The sequence below is a fragment of the Poeciliopsis prolifica genome, unplaced genomic scaffold, assembly GCF_027474105.1.
Source record: "Poeciliopsis prolifica strain line A6 unplaced genomic scaffold, Auburn_PproV2 SCAFFOLD046, whole genome shotgun sequence".
In the NCBI taxonomy this organism is placed as follows: Eukaryota; Metazoa; Chordata; class Actinopteri; order Cyprinodontiformes; family Poeciliidae; genus Poeciliopsis; species Poeciliopsis prolifica.
This window is the reverse complement of record NW_026562421.1, coordinates 3,240,048-3,258,714: the sequence shown is the minus strand read 5'-3', so window position 1 is coordinate 3,258,714 and position 18,667 is coordinate 3,240,048. Positions and strand designations below refer to the sequence as shown.

The window sequence follows — 18,667 nt, the reverse complement described above, 5'->3', positions numbered from 1 at the left end:
TGATTGTGCTATTAAATGGGTCTGTGTGGCTGAAAAATACATATTACTGCTTCTTTAAGACACAATCTAAACAAGGAGGAAGAAAATGACAAAAAAACCCAATAAACTTCCCAGTTTTTTATGTTTATGCTTTTTCCTGTTTGCACAGACACAGAGGGGATACTATAAGAACAGTGGCAAAGTTTATGAAAAAGGTTAACAGGTTGAACAAGTAAACAAGAAGCCGAACCAGAACAGCAGATTGAGCAGCAAAGACAGATTAAATTGGAGAAGACAGGAGGCAGGGGAGGGGAAACACCAGGAGGAAAGAGGGGATGGGCGGACTGAGCCAAGAAGATAAAAATGTGACGATAGAGGGGCGATAAACGGATAAGAGCATGACCTCTCGACCTACGTGGAAACCCTCAGGAGGGTGAAGCGATGATTCACAGCCTCGCAGGGAAACTGCAACAGGATTTGGTTGGAGGAGCTGAAATATGACGTGGTTGAAAATCTGAAAGACCAACAAGCAGGTTTTGTGTCGTGCATCCTGTCCTCTCAAGATAAAGGGTTGGGTTTGCACTGCTGTGATTTTAAAGCCAACATTTGACTCTCAGTTGGGTAAATTAGAAATGTTGCCTTAACATTTCACATAATTTTTCTTGCTGACCATTAAACCCTGGTTTGCAGTTTATCACAAAATGGACCTGAAACTTTTGATAATTTTTAGCTCTCAGATGATCCTGATTAGCGACAAAGTCACAGGTCGCTGATCTGTTCCTGTCCTCCACCGGATTGTAATTAGATGGGCTTTGAATTTACCCATTGAGACATGGAGCACCATCAAAACCCTATCAAAACTAATTTCATGCATGATTACACCCATGCCCTGAGAACAATGGTTTGATGATGGGTATATGATGACTTGCAGGGGTTGTGAACTCAGCCAGGAAGTAGACGGTGACGCTGTTCTTCAGACGCAACGCAAGGGTGAAACTGCAAATGAAGGCCAAAAAAATATCACTTTTTACTGTTTTAGGAATCTGGAAATTGTTACTGAATACCAACAAACGTGTTGGGTTCACAAGGCTCTTCCCAATATCTGATCAGATTATATTTTTTTTTCCATTTTCCAAAAACGTGGCACACAGAATGGGTGTGTTTGAGATGTTACCTTACAAAAACCGTGATAATCTGCTCAATGCCGTTCAAAATTGCAAAAAGACATCAGAATCAGCTAGGCTTTCTAAAATTGTTTTAAAGTGCATCAATCTAACTGTGTACATTTCTAAATTTGAAGAAAAATACATCATCTGCTATTTAACAAATGGAAATATTATTGGTTGCCTGAAACTGAACAGAATTGCTCTGATTTACTCTTATTTTTAGCGCATTAATATTTAAGGCAATACAGATATGAAACATAATTTGTGACATTCACCTTGATTTGGACTACTACACTTTATTAAATAGCAACAATTATTATTATTTTTTATGTTCCAGGAATATGTTACAATCATTATGGAGTTATTTTTTTTAGAGGACATAAACATCTCAGTCACGGGCCACAAAGAATGACTCAAAATGTTGCAGCAGATATTCTCAGAGGGGGCAAGGACACGAGCAGTCAGAGTACACTGTGTCTATATCAACAGCCTTGATGGAAAGCCAGGACCTTCTGCTTGCAAACATCCTGACTGCAAGACCAGTTGAAAGGTTTTGTATTAATGCACAATATTTGCCGGCAGACGTAAGTCAGCAATCACAAGGCCAGAGCGCTGATATTTCTGCAGCAGCTTTAAGTGAAGCTAGTCAGGGCGTGAAAAAGCCGACAAACACGGAGATGCAAGTAAACCAAGCACACTCGCTGCCTTCGCGCACTCTTGCCTAGATTTATAGAAAAATCATTCATTATTTATGGGCAGCTGAGGGATGTTGTTGTACGCATTACTGCACCGGCGTGTGGAGGAAAAGTGTAGCTGTGTAAGTGTGTGTGTGTGTGCTCAGCTGCAGAACTGTGAGAGAAAGGCAGGTGAGGCTCTAATGAACACCTCATCCCACGGCGCGGTCTCCATCTCTATAACGTCTTCAGATCTCACTCCCAGGCGCTCTTCACCGGGTAATGAGGGTCGTATTCCACCCACTCTGCATGACAGAGAGTGCATATGTGAACCAGAGGGGACAGGAAGCCTTCGTGCAGACGTCTACACAGCAACACCACATTTATAATCGAGCAGTTGAAGTCATTATTGCTCCTTTTGCCGCAGGTTTATGTGTGTCGATGTGTTTTGAAGGTGAGTCGTCGACGACTTTACCACTTATTAGGTGTGGGCCATCATGAGAGATGGTCTGATAACCTTGGGAAAAAATATCACCATGTTTTATGACTTCAAAATATAAACCATAGATATAATTATAATCTAATTATATACCAATAATTACTGCATGCTTGTGTATTCATTGTGCTTTTGTGCAATGACAATAAAGACATTTTGATTCTGAAAGAAAATGCAGCTACTATTGGAAAAGTTAAATACATGACCATTATCAGAATGGATGCAGTTTTTAGTGTTCTCAATCAGTCAGCTTTATTGATTTCAGCAACAATTTATGAAACAGAGGAGTGAATGCTGCAATCAATAACTATGAATTGAAATAACTATTTTTCTTAGCAGAGTACCTTGAGATGACGTGTCATCAAACGGTGATATGCATATAAACTGAATTTAATTGAATTATTTCCACATTTCTTCTTACGATGATATTTTGACTTTATAGGATTCATATAAGTTAGTTCACAATATTTGTTAAGACCGTCCCCACTATGAAGTACAGAATTTGAATTACAACTACAAATTGCATGAGACCATCCAGCTACTTCAAGAATCAGATGATTTGAAATTTGAGATTCCCATCAAGATGATGTGTAGAAAAAATATTTTGCACATTGCGCAGAGCTGGTCTGCATAAATCAGACTGAAATGGTGCAAAAGCATTTCCCCCTTGGTTGTGGATGGCTTCCAAATGCAACTGATGTGGATATTGATTTCCTGCTGGCTTCTAAAAGAATTACTTGTCTTCTTTTCTGTCTTACAGCCTGCTAGGCCAGCACATCTGTAGGAGGAACGGTGCAATCCAATAACGTCTACTCAGTGAAATAAAAGGGACAGAGCCATTAGAGTTCAACAAGTTGTAAAGACTAAAAGAGGATATCACATAAAATGTACTATGTTTTTATTTAATGTGAGTTACAAGGACGAGGAGTTGTCCTGGTTACTGTGTTCAGACTGCAATCACTGAAATCTATTTTCACAGACTGGCTGTGTATTATGAAGACATAGAAGACATCTTCTGGAAGCGGTTATTTTATCAAACAGAGGCGACGTGGCTCAACATCAGTGTGCGGTCTGAGAATGTAACATGGCGTCTCGCAATTTCGTCTCCTGAGTGCATCACCTGCTGAGCTTTGATGCTCTGGTGTATGTAGAGTCAACAACACATCGGCGATGCAGACCCTGAAAACGTAGAGACCGTCCCCACCGTGCCTCTGCAGAGAGAGAGAGACAGAGGAGGCATCGTGTCCTGCATCGTGTCCTGCAAGGCCCCATTGATCTCATTCACCTCTCTGGAAATCACATAAAGCTTTCCTCTCATTTCTGCCAGTAGCAGAAACGACGTGAACATGTAACTCATCTTTTTCCCAGCGATTCCCTCTTTTCTTGTACAAACTGCTGTAAAAGCACCACACACTTTCCATGAAATGACAAATCAATTAAGTGAGCAGTTAGGCTAAGTCTGGACATTAGAAGTCCAGACTTTTGGTTGATCTCAGATCGCTGGTTGAGTCAGACATTGTGTGATGCCAAGGAGAGGTTAGGCTGACTTTACCTGTTGATGTTGGATTTCAGGAACTGAATTGCTACGATTGGCAATATCTGGTGAATGTGAATATTTATGTTGCCTTTTATTGGGAAGTTGTCTCTCCTTGTAAGCAAATAAAAATTTATTGAAGCCTAGAAATTGAGGGAAAAGAAATGAATTAAGTGGGCCTACAGAGGATTCATTTAATCTAAAAAAAGTGAACTTCCTCTCTGAGAGTAAACAAGTGGAGAATGAAATGTTTCATTTGTCCATATTCCACACTTGCAGAGTCACTGCAGGGTAAATTCAGGGTTCAGTGAATGATGTTTAGCTTCTGGCCTCAAATAGCTTAGGCTCAGAGTATATTTATATTTGTTGATATATTTGTTGATATATTTGTTTTTCACCAAATATATCAACTTTGCTGATTCTCTTCTGTTGATTTGACTCTTTTGGATAAACGAGTGGAGCCCCTGTGGACTGTTGGGGTAGTGAGTTTACTCCAGACTGTTGGAAATCTGACGTTCCCACCTCAGATTAAGGACTTGCGCCTGTCAAACATCTGAAAAAGTCATTATTCTCCCACAGTTTGGGAGCCCAGAATCTAGAGACGGTATCCTGATGTGGTATGGCTTACAGAAGAGATGGAGACCTTTGTTAGCGACCATGTTTGTCCTGGATCTCAAAGCAGCTCCTGATTTTATCCTTGCATTTAGTTGATGATGTGGGACTGTTGGTGTCTTCACATCATGAACTGGACTGACAGAAGTAGATCTAGGTCCTCCATAGCTGACACTGCGACTCTCTGCCATCAAATCCAAGTGAATCCGCCTCAAGCAAAAGTATTAAAGTATCTAGGAGTTAAATTATAAAGTATGTAACTTGTAGAATAGAAAGAGTGGAGGCAAAAAGCTAATTTGCCTGTTCACCTTTGCTCTGACGAGAACAAGATTCTGGATAGAAATGCCTGAAATGAACTTCCTGTTTTGGACGTGATGAAGAGCTTTGTCGTTCAGGATGACCTCTGCCCTGAGACGTGGTTCTCCAAAGTGAAGGGGTCAGTTCAGGATGTCTACTGGGTTCAACCTGTTGGAGTTTTTCTGGGCAAATTGCAGACCCTTCAGAAGGAAGTCGAGGTATTTGAGAAAGACAAAAAGGGATTTCAGCAGAGAAATCAAGCAATTGGTTCATAGAGAAAAATCAGCTTTCAAATTTCACCTGCGCTTGAAAAATCTTGCTTTTCAGTTGGCTAAATGAACGCCAGGGATCTGATGAATGTTGGTGCTTTAACAGACTTATTGTGCTTTTCTGGCTGGAACTTGAATCCGAGTTTCTCCGTTAGTCATTCTCACCTTGCAAATCATCTCTGACCCCCTGAATGACTCTAACTGTCTTTTTTGGGATATCGATTGAAGGTGCAAATGGTTGTTATATGATGGTGCTACATGTTTTTGTTAGTGTAACAAAACCACTCATTTACAATCTGAAACATAACAAGAACAGACTTGTTTCTTATTGAGTTTTTTTTAAGTACACTTAGTTTTGTTAAGTAGTTCTAAGAAGCTTTAAAGTTTTACCAAACGTGTTTCTCCCTGCAGTGGATCCCTGCCTATTCGCAGTTCAGATTTCCCAAACTCACTTGTTCTTGGATTTATCTTTGGAGTGAAATTATATTTGCAGAACGTCAGATTTTTCTGAAAAACATTTTTAATAGGTGGGACAATAAGTCCAGGGAAAAATGTGCAGCTAAAACAAGAAAGCTAAAACAACTGAATGCTTTGCTTCTAGACACGCTATTGGCTGGCATTTGCTAAGCAGCCAATTTCTTTGCTGCTGATTGGCTGGACCATGAAGTGATAAGGAAGACATTTTCAGCTGTGTGTGTCAATGAGGATGAAGGGAAATTGTATGTTGGAATTCTTAAAAAAACTGTCTTAAGCATTTTCTCAATAAATCAAGAGTTTAGGGTCTTTTGGGTGATTTTTGTCCCTAAATTGCAGTTGGAGTCCACTTCATTTCTAATTCCTCGTAATTCTTTGGAGCAACATGCATTGCAAAATCGATCTACTTTTGTAACGCTTTCATTTAAAAGACTGTTACTTTTAATTTACAAACACACACACCCTGCAGGATGCATTGGTTTGTTTGTGTTTAATGGTTAATGACCTCTGAGATGTTGCTCACCAGTTCAGAGAAGAAATTTCAAAAAGCCAACAGCAGAGCACGGAAGTATTGATTAGTCGTTTTAAATTGTATGAATCCAAACGCATCCATAATTTTAATAGATGTCATTGTGTGGATTCATAAATCAGCAGAGGAGCCATTAGAAAATATTGAGCTCTGGTCTAAGCTTTTAATAAATCCAGGCTGCGGAGAGAAAACTACCATCACCGACATTTAATTATAATTCATTTAATTTTCAAGGGCAGTTTGTTGCTTTAAATCAGTTTTTTTTTCCGGTGAAAACTGGAGAGTTGAACAAAAGCAGGGGATTTATTTCATATTGGGAGTTAATGGATTATTTTAAAGTTGTTTATGCTTGCAATATTTTCTGCAATAAGGTCAACGAGATTTCATTTTGGGTTAATTTAATTTCTTATTCTCAGCAACTCTGTGACTTTTACCCCAGTTTATTCAATTCTTCCCTTGAAAGAGTTTCAGATTTTTTCTCTGGAGAATCGATTTAATGGTATAAGACAAAACATAATTTCCTTCTTGTTGTGGTGTAACAGATATCCACTGTTACTCATCTAGTAGGCGTTTCACTCCAAGCAGACCTTTGTTCCCTGCAATGGAAGGACATAGTGAGAGTTTAGCAGCTTATTGGTCTGGATCATTCTGTGGGTGTTCAAATGACGCCTGGAAGCAAATACATCTGAAGAAAGATTAAGAAAAGGCTTAGCAAGCGACAGAGTCTTCGACAACATGCAGAAGCTTTAGAAGCAGGAAATAAAGGTGTAATTATTTTAAAGGTAGCAGCGCTTACACCGAGTCTGATTTGTCATGTTTGCTGTTTGTGCTGTAACAGATGGGTAATTTTATCGCACATAGCAGTATCTATAAAGGCTAATTTGAAACAGCTGTTCAATTTTGATTTATTGTTAAATATAAAAATGCAAAGAAAGAATTAGCTTCATGTATTTAAGACAATTGAAATAATATTTATTCACAAAAATATTATTTTTGACCTGGATACATAAATACCAGTCCTGCTTCTGCGGACTCGTGTACAGACAAATTATCATACAAGTGAATAATTTTTAATCATACAAGTGAAAATCTTAATCTTATTCAACTAATAAGATTAAGATTTTTTCCAGTTAAACATCTATTCTTCAATATACTACTGGGTTTCAATTTAAACTGAAATAAACACTTAAAAGTTGTATAAATAACTATTGAGATATATTTCTAAAATTTGCACAATCCACTTAAAACTGCAGCTCTTAAAAGAAATATTTTTTTAGATAAATTGCCATCATGTGGTGACATGTACTACTGCTCTCAGTAAAAACAACCAATCAGAGCCAAGAGGAGGGGCTTAGTGTTGTCAATCATGCTTATATACTTACTGCTAGAGTGCTTTTGATGTGCTTTTGAAAGGTCTTTTTGGCAATAAATGGCCTATAAAAGAGATTCTGAACAGGTCTGAAATGAGTCCTGAAGCACATCTCATTGAAAGCCATTAAAGGAGCTTAAATTGGTCATGGCAGAAATTACTTTTGCTCTAAAAGCTTCAGCCTGCAGCAGTAAATAGGTGTAAAGAAAAAGTATAGAGCAGAAGCAAGTTGCTCGCTTGAGTTTCCAGCAACCAGTCGTTATTAAACTTTATCCAAATGTCTCAACAAAAAGACAATATAAGTAGATTTAGGTGACTCAACATAATGCTACCCCCTGTTTGACAGCTGGTATGATTATTGTTAGTGAAACCATTATATTATTGAAACATATGAATGATTTTTGACATTCCTATGATTAAAAAATAAATGACTAAAATTAAAAAATAAAAAAAAAATCTTTTGAGAATTGTCTATTATTTCTGCTTTTATAAACATTTCAAGGTTGAATCAATTTTTCTGTATCGAGTTATGATACTTGCACTTTTTATGTCACATCCTGCGTATTTGGCTAACGTGCGTCATGTCCCCATACCAAAGTGGAAAAGCCAGCGAAGACAGGAGAACCGATCCTCCGTATCTCAGTGAGTTGGAATGGAGGACAGTTCCTCACTTAACCAGCGTCCTTGGTGAATTACGCTGATTAGATCAAAAACTATGTGCAGCTGTGGCTTCCTCTGAACATAACTCTGAAAAAGATGCACTTGGGGGAAAAAAGCGACTTTGATTTGAAACACTGATTATACGGAGAGTCCGTGTTTGGAGCAGATGGGGCTTGTATTCTGAAAGTAGCAAGAGGCTGCAGTGTTTATTTGGAGCTGTACAAAATTAATTGAATTTGTTTTCCTGACAGTTTGACGTGTGTCAAAGGTTTGAAAAGCTTAGACAAACACCCAACTCTCTTCAATGCCATGTTAGCAATAATAACTTCCTAGAGTTGTTTTGCAGGTACAATGCAGGAACCATGTGTGTTTTTATTGACTTTAGACAGGGCTGGAAAAAAAAAGATACAGTGTGACATGAATTTGTTAACCTAATCGTCGCATATTTTCTTCAACAGGTTTACCAGCATGCGATGATTGTGAAATGATTTATAAAGAATCCACTTCACCTCATTTTACTCAGGATCAGATTGCAATCAAAATGTGATTGCATTAGTCATGAGGAGTGAAAGAGAAGCTATTACCAGGTTTGTTTGCATTTGTGAAATTGTTTCAGTTGTTTTTCTGTTGCAAAAAAATAGATTTTCTCAGACAAAATGAGTACCCCAACTCTCTGCATCCCCATCTTTTTCATATCATCTTGTATTAGCATCGGGGGAAATTACTTTCAACCAATCTTTGTGAAGAATGAACACACAAAAGGAGAACAAATGCCACCCACTGACAGTTTATTGCCTTTGATCATGCAAAGTGGAATTATGCGAGTGCGTCTGACGTCAGGTTTATACTCTGGGAAGAACCCGTGAGAAGGCGAGATCCCGTGAGAGAGCCAGTGATAAAAAGGAAAAGTGATGACATTTAAAATACTCAACTCCCAACTTTCTCCATCCATCCCTCTCTCACTTGACTCTTTCTACGACTTGAGGAAGGGGACAAGACTTGATAGGTTCAGCAGCGGTGGTCCTCGCCAAAACGGTGCCCTGAGCAAAACCCTTCTAAGTAGTTTTAAATGTAAAGGTAATTTTATTTCCGTAGCACATTTTCAGCATTAAGGCCTTACAAAGGATTTAAAAGGAAATAGAAACAAAATAACAAACTGAAGGAAAGCGCAAAAGAAGAAAAAGCTAAAAATGTTGATCCAAAGTAAATAAACTAAATACTGAATAAATATTCAGTGTTGGTAGTTAGTAGATACTCATCTACCAATGATAGGAGTCTCTCTGCGTCTAAATAGTGAGCTCTCTACAGTTTCTAAGAAATAAGCTAAAGAGTGACTAATAAACTGATAAACCAGAGTCTGTCTAACTCCTTTTCTGGGTTAAAAGTGAATGCTCCACAGTTTCTGACAAAATAAAATAAGAGGAAAGGACACATTAGGGCAAATGGCAACATTCAGACAAAACAAAGGCATGAGTGAAGGCGGTGACATCAGGGGCCAGGAAACCACGTTGCTCAGCCTCCCGGCTGAAGTCAAACAAGATGTTATCAAGGAATGTCCCTGGGATCGCTCAGCTCCCAAGGACGTTTAAAATGGAAGTGATTTCAGCAGAAATCAGACAACCTGGTCTCCCAGGATTCACTGGCAAATATTGGAAACTGACTTCACTGCAAACAGATCAAATAAGCATTTTTTTCAAGTACTTGCGTATCCTGCTCTGCGACAGACTGGCGATCTGTCCAGGGTGACCCCGCCACTCGCCCAAAACGTTAGCAGCAGATCAGCAACTCCCGACCCACTAGGGATACAGAAAATGGATGGATGGATGGATGGATGGATGGATGGATGGATGGATGGATGGATGGATGGATGGATGGATGGATGGATGGATGGATGGATGGATGGATGGATGGATGGATGGATGGATGGATGGATGGATGGATGCCCCGCTCCTTTCTATTGCCGCCCTGGGCAACTATCCATACACCAGATATCAAGAACTAAATTTCAAAATAAAATCCACATTTTGTTTGTATTATATGTAATGTTGCTGTTACTGGGTCCTTCTTTGGTGAAATATTTCGAAAACATGGATTTTGTGCTCGCTCATTTCTTGTTCAGTGTGTGTCAGTAGCTGATTATTACCTCTGATCGAGTATTTCATGCTGTCAGTGTTGGTGTACCGACACTAACAGGTTTGTGAAATTCACTTGTACTAATTATTGCCACTTCACTCTCTTATGGCCTCAATTGAGTTGTGATTGGCTTAATGAAGAGAGTTTCATGTTCTGGATTGTGACAGTGAGAGTGAGGATCATGTTCCTGTGTGTGTGTGTGTGTGTGTGTGTGTGTGTGTGTGTGTGTGTGTGTGTGTGTGTGTGTGTGTGTGTGTGTGTGTGTGATTTAGATCAGTGTGAAGGACCTTTACTTTGTATGAGCGAGAACAAAGTGACGGTTCTGTATTTGTATTTACCTTTTCAGTGCAACATAATTCGCTAAGACGCTTATCATTGTTCATATTATTGCATATTATGATGTATTTGAACTATTAAACTATACATGTGTTTTAGAGGGATTTGCAAGTGTTGTTGGACTTATGTTATTGTACCATAACATAGCTTCATTGCAAGTGAAACTAAAGTAATAAAATATCACTTTTCTGTTAGATTTGTCAGAAATCTAAATGTTTTGAAGGAGAGCTGTTAGTGAAGATGAAAAAAAAGCAATGGATGGATGGATGGGATTTTTGTAATGAAAGTAGATAAAGCTTTTTTTTACTGGAAACTTAATTCAACGTTGTACAAAACTAATCTTTTCTTTCTCTAACAAGCTCTCAGTTTTATCATAAAGAATAAATATGTTGCATTTGGTGCTAAAACTTTCTGTGATTAAATGTAAAATGCAAAATTTGGGACACACCTTACTTAACCCAAAATGCAAAGGCTGGAAAAGGTTTCATTTCTGCTTTTGCAGATAAAAAGGTATTAAAACAAGTCATAAATGTATCCTTCTGAAATCAATTGCCCCATGTTTAGTTTAGCTTATGTTACGCTGAGGTTAAAAGTTGAATTATTTAAAGGTTTATTTAATTTACCATCTCCAGTCAGCTCTGTACAAAAATCTTTGCTTAAGTTAAATGAACCATTGTAAAAAAAAAAATGTTAGCATAGCACTATAAGTACTATTAGTTCTGACTTCACAGCGGCGGATTTAAACCTGCAGACAGACAACTAAAGACCTTTATTAAAGGGTCCAGGATGTCATCCATGGAGAGCTGAGATAATACTCTATCGCTCTACCTTTTCAACAGCCGCCACTACGAGTCGGTTTATGTGATTGCCATCAAAAAAAGGCTTACATTCAAGAGCTCTTCCCCACAGAGATACACAGGAATATAAAAGGACTTACAGTGCAGCAGCAGACAGATGAAAAGGTCTTTATGAGATTGAGTGATTAAACCATAGAAAGCTGGTGGATGATAGACAAAGCAGACAGAATAGGATTTATTTTTAAAACTTCTGTTTCTAAAGAATTTGTCAGAACTGAGAACTACCTGTGGAGATCACTGCCTTCCCAAGACTCCTTCCTTCTAGCTAAAGTAAAACAGATTAATGTTTCAGCTTTTTGCACTGCTGAACCTCCTTGAGAAATTGTCTAGAAACGTTTGAATGTTTAGAGAGAATATTTTGACCCTGGAATGTTTTAAAGTGTAATTATTTATCATCTCTGAAGGAAATAACTTAATTCACAAAAGTGCAGATTACAGGGCGACTGAATCCCTGATACTAATGTGTCTAGAGTAGTTTGATAGTTTGATATCGAGTGGATTGGGTTAAATCTAGATGTGAAAGCTTAACCTGGCTCCCCACGCTGAGTTCAGCTGGTTTTGCCGCTGTATGCGCCGTACAATGGCTGCTGGAAAAGGCGAGTGTTTTGTTGTTGACTTACAATCCAGAAACCATTTGTTGTGTTCTTATTTTTTGTGCTGGAGGCTCCACTTCTGCTTTTCAAAAGTGTAAGATTGTATGATTGCACATCTGTTTGAAGTCATTTTTGACTTGTGAGTTGGGGGCGTGGCCAGCAGCAGCTTATTTGGACTTAAAGCGACAGAGGCCCTAAAACAGCTCCTTCTGAAAGGAGTCAAAGTAGGTAGAACTGAACAGACTACAATCTCATTATCTGTGCAAAAAAAATAAAAATTGATGGACATATTTTGTACAGACAATAGACCTATCCTTTAAAGTCACCTTTAAGAAGCAAAATAAGTTTTTCTAATATTTGTTTACCAATCAATTCCTGTCTTTTTGAACAACATTAATTTTTCTATAATATTTACATGGATTTCAATAATTAAAGTGACAGAACTGCAAAGAATCAAAAACATACGGTGCTGAAAAATACTAACACCTACAAGTGCCCCAGTTTTTTTAATCGATAAATAAAATCAACTTCATTTCATTTCTGATTTCGTTTGGCGTTAAACTTTCTTCCAACTGCAGCTGAATCATTAGCCAAAATTTCTAATCACCCTCAATGAAGAGAAACTGTGGCCCTGAATAAAAGTCATAAAGCAGGAATATTCATAAAATTAAAATGAGAAAAGTCTGTTTTTAATTTGACTGGGTGTGATAAACACAAACACACACACAAATTTGTGCTGGCGTGTGACAGCTCATTTAAGTTGATACAGTGAAGACCGGCAACGTGTGAATTATTCAAAACGATATTAATATTTGAATCTGAACGGCTCGGAGGATTAAAGAGGCATCAGATCGACCCTTTTCATCTTTCCTCCTCCCTCCCTGCGCGAACGCAGAGAAGAAGCAACATGAGAACAAGAGGGAGAAGGAGAAAGCTGGCAGGGTTACATTTGGAAAGAGACAAAGCGGGGAGCGATGGAGGAGTGATGAAGGGAGATTAAACAGCCAGTGAGCTGTGGATGGAGATAAAACTGGAAAAGTAAAAAAAAAAAAAAATCACCTGCCAAGACAAGAATATCCCAAACCAGTCAAGAACTGGCTGCCTGTCTGGATTAGAGGCTACAATTCAGCTTCAAAACACTTTTAGCATTATGAGCATCAGTAAAAAAAATCTTTATAAGACTTCAAGAAGTGTGAACCAGACATTAGTTTGTTGTCATGCAACAAAATAAATCAAAGTTATGCAGGTTTTTATGATTTGATTAAATGTGTGTTAAACATTAGGCAAAGCAACTTAGTGAAAAAAGGCAAACAGATCGGTTTTTTTTCTGCTTACATTCTCTCAAGCTGCATTGATATTAGTGTGGATGAACTGATGCAGCTGGAAAGAGGGAGAAGACGGAGAGCGAGAGGCTTAAAGAAGAAATGGCTCAATAAATGTTTCAGGCTTCGTTTGGAAATTCCTCAACTGCAAACAGGCAGAAAATGCTGACAGGTCTGAGCGGAGCGGCTCACTGCCGCCGTTCATCAGGACTGTGAGCGATCTGTAATGTGTGTGAAAGGATCTGGACAGATAGAAACACAGTGAGATGTTTAGCTGATATTCAGATTTAAATTAAACAAGCTCACAGTCGAGTTATAACAAACTGCATAACTCATTCAAACTGACTATTGTATAAAGATTTAGTCATTATTGACTTGAGGATTTTTCTCTCTGAATTTCACTTGAGATTAAATTGATCATTTATTTTCTGGGAATATAAGCATGTTAGGAAATTTAAGGAAAATGTTTAAGGAAGATGTCAGCGGAAACGTGCAGCTCCTGTTTGCATTGGAAACGCAGCTGCAGAAAACCTGCAGAGAATAGTGAGGGGAACTCACTAGCTAACAGAACCAGCTAACTGCAAACCGTTCTGCCTAAAGCCGTCAAAATACTACTTCTGTTTATATTTATTAAATAACATTTTATGAAAGAAAAGAAATCTCATTTTTCAAACTTTTCAGCCTGTTCCATTAGTAATGTGATGTGATGCAACACCAAGATATTGACTGGAGATATTAAAACAGTAATGGTGATGGATCTTCTTTCATACTGAGCAATGAATGTTGGCATGTTTGCTCTACAAACCAAATCTACTCTCAAGCCGCTTTTCAATTTGGTTTTCAATTCAAGAACGAAAATTTAAGCAAACGATACATAAAGAATACAGAAAATATGGGCAGAGAGAAGAACATAAACCAAAAAACAAGAATAACTGTAAGTACACAGGAAAATCAGGATGATGGGGAGAAAGAACAGATATGGAAGTTTTGGTTGAGTAAACTCCGTCCCTTATGTTTAAAAAAGGGAGGGTGGCTGAGAAATTCTCTTAAGACGACACAGAGGATGCCTGCAAGTTCTCAACCAGCAGAAAAAAGCAGGGAGAAATGTGCAGCTGCAGAGAAAACAAGAAAGAGCTGGAAGCTTGGGGAGAAAAAACGATGAAAAGGGATTATAGGAAAAGAGTGGAGAAAATGAAAAGAAGCGTATGAGCTTACATGGATTAATGAATATTAATAATACAAAAAGAGGAGAAATGAATTCAAGAAGAAGGAAAGTGAGGAATTCAAACCTTAAAAAAAACGGATGAACAAAGAGGGAATGGGGAAATGAAAGATGGACGTAAAACTGAAAAAATGTAAAAAAGGACAAACGGTGAATAAAAAGAAATAGAAAAGGTTGATGGGGAGAACACTGTGCTTTAACAGATCTCTATCTGTGTCATAAAGATAAGAAATTCAAAAGTAATGAGTAAAATCTGCCTTTGGGTAGACATAGAAAACCAAGAATAGATCCTGAGCCTAAGTCGGTGTGAGAGGTTCAGTAAGAGAAAAGCCAGAGAAACGGGTGTGAAGAACAGCTGGAAGCCAAACTGAACAGAACTAAAGAAGTTGGGAAGAGGCTGAAGACGGTTGACGTGTTTTATTTGTGTCAAGCTTTTTTAGAGCAGATGTTGGATCTCAGCAGATTTCTGCTGAAGGCAGTTATTGCATAATAGATTTAATGTTTCTCCACGTCAGTATCTTTGTGCCGCTGAGTCATTCGGGCACCGTCTCCGAGAGACACATTGTTGGTGGAAGAATCTTAACCACAAAGGTAATTTCTTTGGCAGGCATTGGTGCAGCAGATTTAACCGCTTAATGTTTTCTGACTGAGAGGTGCGGACATTAAATACATTTTTTCGTTGTGCTCCATCGTGGCTCCTTTTGGGAACCATGATGACCCAGACAACCAGGTGTTCAGATACATTTACAAGTTTTCATCGGTTACTGAAGATGCATGAACGTTTTCTGGAAAATCTAGCCTTTAGTTGCAGGAAACTGTTTCGTTCACCTACTTTTTCCAGCAGAACTCTCTTAGAGGAACGCACAGTGGCAGCGCCGCACTGCGCCTCATCTGTTGGTACATTAACACACATTAGACAAATTGTACAGAAGAGTGACAGAACTGGACAGAGTGTGGGATGTTTGGTAGAAAATAATAGAATGTCCTATTCTTTCTACTTCTGTTAAGGTTATGAGAAAGAAGGATCTTTAGATAATATTCGCCTTTGCACAATCTGTCTAGTTTGTCCAAAGTCCTCCTTTCTTCTGTTTTGCGCTCCTCTCTTAGGCTCCGCCCATTTTGGGACTTAAATGGTCAAGGAGGAAGGTTGATTGATTGTTTCCTGCTGAAAGACCCAGTGAGGATTTATTTTCAGATTTCAGACTAAAGTATTCATGAAAACTACCAAACAAGGTCACAGAAATGTTGGAAGAGAAACAGACCGACAGCATCACAGCCAACAGCGGGTCCCACGTTTATCCTTTGTTTTACAGCTGACTGTCCTTTAAAAACCAATTCCTCACATTTGCATCGGTGGCATTAAAAATGAGTAATTTAAACCTGGTGTGAATCACAAGCAGGTGGTTGGCTTGTAGATGGCTGCTAGTGGTTGTTATGGTGACTTGGTGACTAAGATGCAACCGGGTTTTTTTAATCATTGTGGAAACAGAAATGCGGGTCATGTTGATCCAAAAGAAAAAGCTCAAAGTCAGGATAATCTGACAAACCCGCATGGCTCCTGTAAAAGTCCCGGTTCTGTTGAACCACATTCACATCTGTGATGTCAGAACATGACGTTATGTTGATCTTACCTGACAGTCTTTGGGTTTTTATGTGTGTTTCCTGTGTGTCTTTCCTCAGATACACAAAGATGAAAACAGCCACTAACATCTACATCTTTAACCTGGCCCTGGCCGACTCCCTGGCCCTGGCGACGCTGCCTTTCCAGGTGATTCACACGATAAACCAGATTAATTATCAACCCTAAACCAAAGTACATGTGAATATGCAAACTTTAAAATTCAGTAACATTTCCATGTCACCCAAGGAATGAGCTTGTTTTGCCAGTTCATCCCTAACAAAAACTAGTTCTCAGTCCAGCTCAAAAACTATAAAACTGAATTAATTCATCTTAATTGTAAACTTCCTGCAATGTTCTGAATTGCAAAATATATTTTGAAAATGTGAGATTTTTTTTTTGTCATGACTAAAATCAAAACCATGACTTGCCATAATGCTAATGTCAGCATGTAGCGTTAGCATCCTGGCCTTTTCCACCGTATTTACATCAGCTTGATTCTCTCCACTCCTCTTTGTTTACATAAAGTCCATGTTCATTTGGCTGAACTCTAAATAAAACTCGTCTCATTTGCATAATTTGCTGCTTCAGCTGTCAGAAAGGTTTAGTCAGTCTGACTGAAAAACGGCCCATTAAATTTCATCCACTTTATGCACCGTGAGGTCGGCGCTCCTCCGATAAAATACTTCATTTTATTTAAGCACCACCTGAAATAAATGTTTCTCTTGACTAATTTGAGCTTAGAAAAATGTTTAGAACTTACTGGTATTTAACCAGTCTGCCCATTTAGGCTGTTAGTTTTTAAAGCATGCTGTCGTTAAATGTGCAGCGTGTGATTTGGCATCGTTCTAAACTTCTATACCACACTGTTGCTTTTATAACCAAACTTCAAAACCTTAGGGTAGGGTTGTCCAAACTGTGGCTTGACGGCCACTTTTGTCCCTCCGTGTGATTCACATTTCAAGAATGGATTTATTTGAGATTTTCAGATACAAATAAAATCTTCTTAAACATTTATTCATTTCACTATTTTTTGATATATTAGCAATGTTTCTGATTTTATCGATTACACTCAAAGCTTCGTTGCCAAAAAAGAAAAGAATAAACCCAAAAACATTTAACACATTAATACCTGTTTATATTTTGGATCGACCATAATTTACTGATTATTTTTCAACAAGAATTTAATTACGCTGCTTTATTAAAATATTGTCTAAGGGATAAAACAATAAATATCGAGAAATAAATATTTTCAGTTTTAATTTTAAAAAGTGTAATTTGACAATTTTGGCCCTCATGGGAAAACGTTTTGACACTGCTAACTCATTTTTACATTTTCCACATGTAATGTTCATGAGGCGCCTCAGAGTCGTCCACCTTTTTTAACTTGCTTCTGACCGATTTGTCAAACTTCTTCCAATTTTACCAATAGTGTGCAAAGCAGTGAAATTCCAAATAAAATTTAAAAGATGAATTTATCTTTCTGGGTGCTTTTTTAATTCAAAAGCTGAATTTTATGTGCTGTTATTTGTCTCCAGGGCACCGATGTTTTCCTGGGCTTTTGGCCCTTTGGAAACGCTCTCTGTAAGACCGTGGTGTCTTTCGACTACTACAACATGTTCATCAGCACCTTCACTCTGACGGTGATGAGTATGGACAGGTACGTGGCCGTCTGCCACCCCGTCAAGGCGCTGGACATGAGGACGCCGCACAAGGCCAAGGTAAGACCGACGGACTCCAGAGTGAGATGTTCACCCTTTCAAACACTTCACACCTCATTCCACGTCTGTGAAGTGACAGCAGTCATCTGGTCAGATGTTAAGAGTCGACCGAGTTCGATGAAGGAGGATGTGCTTATAAAGAAACTGAAATCCACCTGAACAAAATGTCAAGATGTGAATGAATCCAGGAACTTGTATTAAAAGCATTGAATGCGTTTCAGATGTTATCTTTGAGGAAACTCTGATTCGCTGTGGCTGCTGTGTTGTTCTGTCTCTAGGTGGTGAATGTCTGCGTGTGGGTGTTGGCCTCTGCTGTTGGTGTCCCAGTAATGGTGATGGGAAATGTGGAGGTGGTGGGGGAGGACAACGGTAAGTTCACAATGAACACCAGGATCCATAATCAGGCTTCCTGGTCATCACAGGTTTGTTGCATAAAGTTTTTTACGCCTGTGGTCGGTTGGTTGATGAAAGTTTAAAATCTGATGGAAATAAAGAGATGCATGGTGTAACATTCTTCTTCTAATTAAGGATCTGAAGGTTTAACACATGGAGAAAGCTGAGATTAATCAAACTTTATGATGGGAAGTTGTGCAAGGTTGCATTGTTCACCTAAACATGCAATTTTCCCCAGTTTTATGTGTCACACTTTAAGAAATTACATAAATTACTTTCTCATATCCAAAGAACTGTGGTTACTCCTGTAATTCAATCTGGAGAGACTTTCATGCAGTCGCACAAACCTGCAGTATTTTTTTTACAAGCTGAGCTGTGACTGTTGTGTTACACTGTACTGCCTGAATACATTT

At 38.5% G+C, this 18,667-nt stretch overlaps 1 protein-coding gene across 1 annotated transcript in view; it reads left to right on the top strand.

The window, feature by feature from the left end:
- oprl1 (opiate receptor-like 1) overlaps positions 1-18,667 on the top strand; it is a 70,355-nt gene that overhangs the window by 21,592 nt on the left and 30,096 nt on the right. The window contains exons 3-5 of the mRNA XM_055056931.1: positions 16,203-16,290; positions 17,679-17,861; positions 18,140-18,230. Coding sequence (XP_054912906.1) covers positions 16,203-16,290; positions 17,679-17,861; positions 18,140-18,230 — 362 coding nt within the window. The remainder of the gene's footprint in view (positions 1-16,202; positions 16,291-17,678; positions 17,862-18,139; positions 18,231-18,667) is intronic.